General features: G+C 39.3%; 1 protein-coding gene across 3 annotated transcripts in view; it reads right to left on the reverse strand.

Annotated features, from left to right (window-relative positions):
- Positions 1-9,789, reverse strand: part of hdac7a (histone deacetylase 7a) — a 64,592-nt gene that overhangs the window by 16,674 nt on the left and 38,129 nt on the right. For 2 of the 3 annotated variants that reach the window (XM_079238791.1, XM_079238792.1), the window contains exons 4-12: positions 4,734-4,918; positions 4,540-4,612; positions 3,710-3,830; positions 3,171-3,271; positions 2,348-2,470; positions 2,095-2,204; positions 1,470-1,571; positions 807-978; positions 204-412 (exon numbers count right to left, since the gene is read on the reverse strand). In XM_079238791.1, coding sequence (XP_079094917.1) covers positions 204-412; positions 807-978; positions 1,470-1,571; positions 2,095-2,204; positions 2,348-2,470; positions 3,171-3,271; positions 3,710-3,830; positions 4,540-4,612; positions 4,734-4,880 — 1,158 coding nt within the window. In that variant the 5' untranslated portion in view covers positions 4,881-4,918. The remainder of the gene's footprint in view (positions 1-203; positions 413-806; positions 979-1,469; positions 1,572-2,094; positions 2,205-2,347; positions 2,471-3,170; positions 3,272-3,709; positions 3,831-4,539; positions 4,613-4,733; positions 4,919-9,789) is intronic. The other variant, XM_079238793.1, reaches the window with a different exon arrangement.

Genomic DNA, 9,789 nt, shown 5'->3' on the forward strand with positions numbered 1-9,789 from the left:
CACCCTTTTGCACTTTTGTAGAAAAATAAATTGATGAACTCATAAGCAACTTAATGCAATAAGATAAAAAACAAACTCTTCATAACAGCTACAGCTCATGACCCCCATGACTCCATTCAACTCACAGCCTCACCTGACAAAGCATTTACAGACAGATTTAATCTAAATGAAGGAAAAACCTGGAACAGAGGAGTGTGTTTTACCTTGCCCAAGTGAGTCTGCTGTTTCAGCCTCTCTAGTAGTTGTGTGTTGTGCTGCTGCTGTAGGAGATGTGCATGCAGGGCACGGGGGCTTTGGGGAAGGGGCTCCGAGCGTGTTCTGCTCAGAGGTTTGTGGTGCTGAACGCTTCCAGGAGAAAGATGGTCTAACTGGGGCGCAAACTGTAACGGAACAGAGTCCAGGCTGGGAACTGCTGAGAAACAAGGTGGAAATGGAGCAGAGAAATGTGTTTCTGTAAAGTGAGTAAAGACACTTTTGTTCCAACATTAACCACAACAACAGCTACTACTTTACCATGTGGAATTAATCCCTGTTTTCACTGAAGCTAAAGAAGAAATGAGGAATTGTTGTGGACTGAAGTAATCTTGAAGCACAAGGTCCTGACTGATGGAAAAGGTGCAGTATAAAAGTCACCACCGGGTGGTGCTCTAACATAATGACATTATAAAATCAATAAGTCTGGTGCAGATCAGTTACAGAGTGTTAAATGAAAAAGGGTTTTTATTATTTCTTATTTTTAACTTTTCAATTATTCAGCTTTAACCCCTCGAGTTGTCATACAACATGCATGAGCATGTGGGTCTCACCGGTGAGAAGTGGAGTGTGTACCAGTCTGGATGGCTCCAGGATGATAACAGGCATGTGAGGATTCATCTGTCCAGCTTGATCTTCTCTGCTGAGGGGAAGGAAGACGGGCGAGCCCGTGGCAGTAACCACAGGAATTCGTCCAACTTTCAGAGAAGACAGCTCTCCCTCAGCCTGCACACAGGGACGTTCATGTAAACACAGAAAACATAACATCTGGTTTATAGATAAATATAACAGAGAGAAAAGGAAGAACAAAATCATTTATCAAAAAGAAATGATTAAACAAAAATAAAAAATGGCAGTGACATTTAATAACAGAAAAATCCAGGTTCCTCAAGCTTCAATGTCACAATGAAACAGCATTCTAAGAGTACCAGGCTTCTTCCTTAAATCTATGCACTTCCTTTAAATAAACAAGATATTAAAGTGACAAGGCTTCGCGTTTATTTATCTTACTGAGATTTTCAAGTCATGATGACACAAGCTTTTATAGAGCTCTTTTACTTTCCATAGATGGTACGAAGAGTATGGTGTTTTTCTTTGTAACATCAAGATCATTTCATCATATTCAGTTAAAGCAAATCACTCCACTTCATCATTAAATTACAACAGAGCAACTTATATATATCATAATGGTCATTAAGATGTATCTTAGTGTTTACCCTTGAGTTGACTGGCAGTCCCAGTGTGATGGTGGGCAGAGTGGAGGGACTCTGGATTGTGAAATTATTCAGGGTTCCATCTCTGAGCAGCAGCTTCTGGGCCTAGAAATATAAACATTGAATATATTTGAATATGCAGTGAAATTCATTTATTTTACTCACATTTTCTGTCTGTATTTACAAACTGTTCGTCTCAAAATGAAATCTGAGCATTTTGGTCCGAGCTCTGCTGTGAGAATGTGGGAGATCAACAGCAGGTGTGACAAAGGTAGCTCCGTCCTGACTTTTTCTGATTAACTGAATTATGCATAAACAGCTGACATACAGTGTGCCCGTGCTCTGGTGTCGCTGCCTTAAACATGTCATTACTAAACGTCTCAACGAAGGCCATGTTTACCAAGCAGCTCTTCTTTGCAATCAGAGCGTGTTTTGCTTTTACCTGTGTGCCCGAAAGGCCAGACTCTTCTCTATGAATCTACTATATAGCATGAATAATCATTTCTCCATCATACGGCATAAACAAATTCTTCCTGATGTTTGCAAATCTTGAGGTGAGACAGTTATGTTAACAGTTGTTTTCTGTGAACAACACAATGGATGTGTGTGGGGAAATTTCTTCGCTGACCTCGTGCGAAAGGCCGCCTGCAGATGGCAGTAGTCCAATTTCACCAGGCAGGATGTCACTGGGAGAACTGCATCCAGAGACCGGAGTGCTACTGCTGCTGGGGGACGAGTCTGGTGACCAGCACACATGAGTTAGTTTGTTATATGATCACTCATAAGTTACAGACAGTCACAGCAAAATATCCTCAAACACTGGCAGATTAAAGCAGCAACAATGTGTTCCTGTCAGTCATGTTTCTGCCGCCCAAGCTTACCCAGTGTGTCCGGCACTCTGTGTTTGATGGTGGGTGGGGCACTCTCTTTACGGGTGAGAGGACTCTTGCGGGTGTTCAGGTGTTTCTTCAGCTTGTGTTTCACCTTTAGGTTGGGCTCAGACGCTGACAAATAAATTCACACAATAAGGGAAAAGTTAGATAATCTGTTTAAACAGACAGACAGATATGTTGTGTAAAGAGACATGGAGATTAATCACCGAAGTAATAAGAGAAAATAAAAACATTTAAAAAGACGGAAAAATTTGACCTTTGTGAAATTACAGTATTAAACTGTTGCTATATCTGGCCAGATGCACGGTAGCATTTCATTGGCATGCAATTATATGAAAGTAAGAATAATTGTTAAACGATATGTTGCTTTTATATCAGAAGTTTAGGTTCATAAACTAAGTAAGTTGTTAAAATTATCCTCGGATCTTTTGTTTTTTTTTTTTAATAATCTGAAAGTAACAAAACAAAGACTCGTATTAAAGTTAGTTTCTGCTGTACTTTCACAACTGAATGTATTCACTTGATTGCAATTTGCCATATGTGCAACTACATGTATTAATTCTACACATGGGACATAAACTATTTAATCAAAGTGCAACTACTGTCATAATTGTAGGAGTGGATGTTGTAAAAGCTGAGTTGGCTTCAATTCTTTTAGTTGTTGACTGAATTAATCTTTTACACCAGCATCTAAATAATAACTTTGTTAAAATTCTTTCAGAATAAATTACTTGACCGCTGCTTTGGCATGAAGTTAAAGTGTACAACCTGAGTGTGTTTTTGTTTGTTTAGGTTTTTTTTTTCTTTGTACCTGCTCTGCGCAGTGGTGTCCCTTCTGAGCCCTCAGATGGAGGCTGTGATAGAGATGGGATCACAGGCTGAGAGGATGCACTGGGGTCTGGGCAAAGCTTCCTGAAAAACAAAACACAAAAAAAAATATATAAACAGAACCATTAACTCAAGTAAAATGAAAGGGCATTTTAAGAAACCATGTGCTGCTGATGCCTATTTAGGTTTATATATATATATATATATATATATATATATATATATATATATATATATATATATATATATACATATATATATATATATATATATATATACATATATATATATATATATATATATATACATATATATATATATATATATATATATATATATATATATATATATATATATATATATATATATATATATGTATATATATGTAAATATATATATATATATATATATATATATATATAGATAGATAGATATACATATATATATATATATATATATATACACACACACATATATGTTATATATATAAAATGGATATATAAATAATGCATGCTGTGTTACCTGTATGGTACAGGATGTAAAGTCAGAGTGCCAGAATTTGTTCTTTCCAGCGCTGCTTGTTTCTGCTTCTTCAGAATCACCTCCTGGAGTTTCTGTTTCACCACAGAACTCGCCACAGCACCTGTCAATCAATAGAACCAAACACTGAAAAACACACCCGGAATCACCAAAACCTAGAGCAGCAAGGAGAACCTTTCACACCTGCTTGTTTGTGTTCCTGTGCAGGAAATGATCAGTGATTAGAACAAAACATGAGATTAAAATGACATTAACAACTCTGACAAAAGTTTTGCAAACGCTCACATGAATGCAAACAGAGGTGAGAGTGTTGAAGCATGTGTGTGTGTGCTGCATGGAAAGGGCACAGGTTTGTCTGACAGCATGAGTGCTGATATTCCTGTGTGTAGGTGCATGTGTGTGTGTGTGTGTGTGTGTGTGTGTGTGTGTGTGTGTGTGTGTGTGTGTGTGTGTGCAAAAAGGTGACAGCAGGTGCTCGGAGGGATCAAGTCAATATTGACCCAGTGACTTTATGTGCCTAGGCCCAACACTATTTTTAACTATACTGTTGTAGCTCCACTTGTCAGGTTAAATTTAGCATTTACATCAAAGCAAGCAGCTTTGAAAGTGAAGTCGATTGATGCAGTTCATCACTGTGCAAAGCCACAGATCCCTTCCAGGGACTTTCCTCTCCGGCCATGAATAGTACCATGGGCCATAATTATTTTCAAAAGTGTCATATAAAACTCAGTAAAAGGAAGACAACTTCAAATAGCAACTGAAGCTTGTAGTAACACGCTTGTGACGCTGAAACGTAGTGCAAACGGACTCACTCTGTTGACTTTTGTCTTTGTGCTTCAGTTGCTGTAACTCCTGCTGTTTCTCATGCTCCTGCTCTCTCCTCCTCTGCTCCATTATTAAAGCACGCCCCCAAAAACAAACACACATACATATTAAATCCATATATAGAAAGTTATTTAACGATGCATTTATTCTTTTGAAGATATCTGCCTGTTATAAACATTACCCGGATTTGCTGATGCAGTTGCTGCTGGGAGAAGGAGGAGCGAGGTTGCGGCGAGAAGGTTGTGAGGAGTAAAGGTGGGTGCAGCGGGGTGAGGAGCGCCGTGTCAGAACCAGGGCGCATCCCCCGCTCTCCCACCCTGAGGTCCATGGGAAACAAGGATGAGTGGGACACTGCCAATGAGGAATCTGGGTGGAGAGAAGTTCAAGAGAGGACGAGAGGGTGTCACATTTCATCACCTTTTCGTCAGAACAGCTGATTTCTACAGTGCCTTGTTGAGAAGGCTAGCTGAAAAACAAGGAATGGTAGGGAACAACATGTTCAGAACACAACAGTATTAATAATATGATTAAAATACAATATGAAAGATAACTTGCAGCTGGAAGACTCCATGTGAAAATGAACACTTTATGGAAGTGATTTTTACGCTGCATCATCTGAGCATGTGAACCACAGTATGTGCGCCGTCACTGCACTGCAGTTCATTCAATCATCAATCTTTATCTTTTAATCACTTTTCCTACAATAAAAAAAAACATAGCACAAAGTGCTTTACACGGAAAGCATTAAAAGGAAAAAAAAAACCTGAATTACTTATGAAATACCCCTAAATTAAGAGTCCTTGAAACCAACACATACACGACATAGCAAACACATTAAATTGTGTCTCAAGAGGCGCTGTCTCAACCCCATTGACTGTATTGAGAAAGTGCAATGACAAAGCAAATAAGTATCTGATGAAACTGAGTCAAAACTCTAAATTTAGTTCTGTGCTTGGATCACTTTTGGTCTGAGCTACTTTAAATGGAGAAACTTTTACTCTTTTTGCAGCTCCCTGACTCGTTAGCTGTTAGCTGTTAGCTTTAGCGACCCCATCATCAGTTATTCTGCCCCTCCAAACTGAGAGGTTACTGACTGTTTGCTACTGCAAGAAATATACTAACACATTACAAAAGTAAAGAAAAAGAGGAAGAAGTATCCCTTTAGGGTGGATAGTGGTAAGCACTTATAAGGGGTCAACATCTCTGCAGAACAGAGAGGAATTCTGATGGGAAACAACCTTCAAAATGTCTACACAGATCAAGCAAGTTTTTTTTTTTTTTTTACTGTGACTATTACATTGCATCTTTTTTTTTTTTTTTTTTTTTTTTGCAACACTGTTATTTACTTTGTCGACACTCAGCTGAAGGACACCCATGTTGCGTTGCATGGCGTCAGACTAATGTGGCCTGCCACAACCAAACTGGCCATTTTACTGGTCTAATTCCAAAATACCAGCTGAAGCCAAGCAGTAAGATATCCAATAAATCCGACACAAAGCCTGAAGAAACTGAGACACGAGGAGCGGGGCAGATTTAGCAGCTAGAGGAAAGATGTAGAGCAACATAGAGGTGTTTAGGGTTGAAAGAAAAAGTGAGAGAACAAGCAACTGTCTGGTGCAACAGTGACACTGGTTAAAAAGCTCTTTCTACAGCATTCCCTCAAACAGCTCAGTGATCATATTGGTCTTCAATGGTAAATTTGCTCCTCTGTGATCCTCTATTGAGTTGCTCTCCATGCTCAGCTCCCTTATCAGACTTTCTCTGTGATACTTTAAACTAAAAGCACTCCGAATGCCACGTACTGCAGGTTAAACCGACAATTCATAAGTACCTCACATAATCACTTGACAAACTACAAAGCTTGAGCATCCCTTCAAGTAAACACATAAATGACTTAGTTTCATGTTTTTAAAATAGATCAGACTGCAAGGATTGCATCTAAACCAAATGCTTATTACTCACAATACAAAAAACCCCCACTAAAATGTGTGTGTTTTGCGTTCACCATCTTACTTGTCTAGACATCTCATATGAAGATACACACACACACACACACACATGCACATATAGACACATTTGCATGCTGTTGGGGCTATTTGCATAGCATTGGTGAGTCAATGGCAAAGATTGCCTCATCCTGCTCTAAATACAGGATCCAGGAAGGGAACAGCTTGGGAAAAGGCTGGGGGTGGTTTCTGCCCATGACACACACACACACTCACACACACACACACACATACACACGCACACGCACACGCACACGCACACGCACTCAGGATAGAGATGCTCTTGCCTATGAAGTAAAAAATGTACAGTGAGTCACACTTGCACAGCGACACAGCTGTAGGGTCATAAAACCTTCATATGCATACTGAACTAACAGGAATATACGTATAAAGTACAGATATTACTACAGCAGTACACATACTATATATTTAGTTTTCCTTCCTCCATGTGGACAATTCCTCAGAAACATTCCCAAAACCCACATTCTTATGAGGCAAAGTCATCCTTAGCTGCACATCCAGAAAACATGCTTAAACAGGCACCTTTTGCACAAACCTGCCTGACACTGAAGCCAAAATTTAAACCACACACACACACACACATACACACACACACACAGACACACAAAGATGCATGACAAGGCTTGAAGTAACTATCTGACATCAACCAAGTGTCGCTAAACCAGGTGTTCAGATGTCAGGCTGCAGTGTGAGATGAAGCTTGACCTTACGCCAACAGCAGCACTGGGTGAATAGAAGTACAATAAAATGGTTTGGATGAGATTGATATGTTTTTAGAATGTTTTGTCACTCCGAGTTAAAGCAACATTACATTGTGAGTGTGCAGCATGTGCAGTGTGAGCACCACTCCTCCATATTAGGAGGCACAAATACACGTAGGCAGTTTGGATGCCTACCATGGTTGGAATGACAGAATTACTTGGCAAAGACACATTAACATCAGCGTGCACATGAACGCTCCATAATGACAGCAAAGAATAATAAGGTTATTATTCCGAGGAAATTGAGAAGAGAACATGCTTATACAAGGAAACAAAGGCTTCTACAGAACACACACACACACACACACACACACACACACACACACACACACACACACACACACAGAAAGTCCAGTGGGAACACCAGTGTCTCCTGCTTTCCCTGCCTCCCATGGGTTATTAATAGCTAAATGCACATTGGTCCAACATGTACCTACACAGGGCCTTTTGTTTCTGAAGGGGAAAACACACGCACACACACTTGTAGAGGAATCTCGCAATGTCATTCCTGGTTTCAAGTTAATGGTGAGATGAAAATATATAGATGCTCATGATTTGCTAAAAATTTTTAAGTATAAGTATGACAAGAAGTCATCAATTACAATAAACATGTAAACCGACTTAACGACTTCTGACACCCTCAATGCCAATTCATACACCCAGTCAACACTTTACCACACACATTTCCCTGTTGACTTCTAATGACTCAGCCCTCGAAAATGTGTTTATTTTCAGTTACACTGCAATGTAAGATGTAAACAGAGGTGAGAAGATCAGTTATTGATGCAGACACAATAACGCGTTAAAGGAACGTTTCCATATTGTCATTATTATTCCTCTTTCCATTCATAAATAACATTATTGGAAGTCATTACTCATCATAATCTGTGAACAACACTTCGCACGTAATTGTTTTGTATACTCAGAATTAGATTAACTCATCAAGGTGTCTTTAGATTTCAGTCACAATTTGAGAGTTTATGGATGACCTTTCTGACCATTTTGTTGCTTTGCAGTCCAATAACTCAGCATGTTTAACAGTTCCATTATTATATTATTAAAAAAAGTGTGACTTTTCATGTATCCAGTCTGACTCTAGAAACCATGTAGTGGTTTATTCTAAGAAGTTCAGCAAGCACATTTAATCCCTCCACAGTCTTCCTCCCCTGGGCCTCACCAAGTAACTCAATGCGCTGATGTTAATAGTTCTCTTAAAGAATGATATGTTACAGCTCATTACATCTGCACAGGGTTGTTACTCCAGAGAAAATAACAAATTCTGACCTTGTGGTTGAGATTCTGTGTTGATTTCATTTAAATAGCACAGTTTTTTCAAAGCAAACAGAGCTGGGAAGGCATGTTCTAGAATAACATACAAAGCATGGAAACCCATTCGCTCTCATTGGATCCAACTGAGAGGTTCAGGTAATCCGATATGTTTCCCTTCAAAAATCCAACCGAGAGGACAGAAAAAGTAAGAAAGAAAAAAAAAAAAAATGAATGTGAATTTTAATGCTTAATTTGCACAAAAACTAGGTAGAATTGAAGAGGCTTGTGTGGTTTTCAGTCTGCTGAACAAATTCCTCGTCCTTCACAGAATGTGTGTGACTATGAGAAGTTTAATACTTTTTGTTTCAGCGGCAGGGGCAAAATTTTGTTGGATTTAATCAGGGAACATTTTAAGCTGCAAAGCACCTGTTGAATTGCACTAAGGCACTGCAGGAACTGTGGGAAATGCAGAAACAACAGGTGGTATCGGGCTGCTGTGAACAGATCCTCCTCTTATTAGTTAAACTAATCTTGATTTAACTGTGATTGGCAAATCGGCATTGAAGGAAGCATGCAGAAACATGACATGATGCATAACGCACAGGACACATTTACCGCAAGGTCAGCAGCTACAGTGGTCTTTTCATTAAAACCAAGCAGTACTGACAGCTCACAGCAGCGACTGTGTTTAAATACGGCTAAATTGCCAACACAATCGACAACGCAACACCAATCCTGTCTCAAAACAAAACGTAAAACTAAACCAACAAGTTCACTTTTTGTAAGTGTTTGTGTGAGAGACAGGGATGTGTAGAAGAACAAAAATCTGCACCAAGCCAGTATGATACAGTGGAAATGGAAAGCATTAGGAAGTGCTGATTTACCATGCAGATTAGGCGGAATAGCCGCGTGTTCTCCAGATATTCAAAATCAAACACAGGTGTGTGTGAGGGTGTGTGCACATGCGTGATTGACAGTGAGAGATAGTCTTTCCAGCAGCTTGGAAACTTGGGCAATCCCTTCCCTCTAACTCTTTCCTGTTCCATGACTTTATTATTAACTTGTGAACAACTTTATCAGAACTGGTTTTACTAGTCAGGCAAGCCTAAAAAAAAGTCTGCATCTCATCAAACGTCCCTCATGGAGTCACATGGAGTGATGTTAAAAGTTAAGAGGCAAA

This window comes from Telmatherina bonti (assembly GCF_933228915.1).
Source record: "Telmatherina bonti genome assembly, chromosome: 4".
Taxonomy (NCBI): Eukaryota; Metazoa; Chordata; class Actinopteri; order Atheriniformes; family Telmatherinidae; genus Telmatherina; species Telmatherina bonti.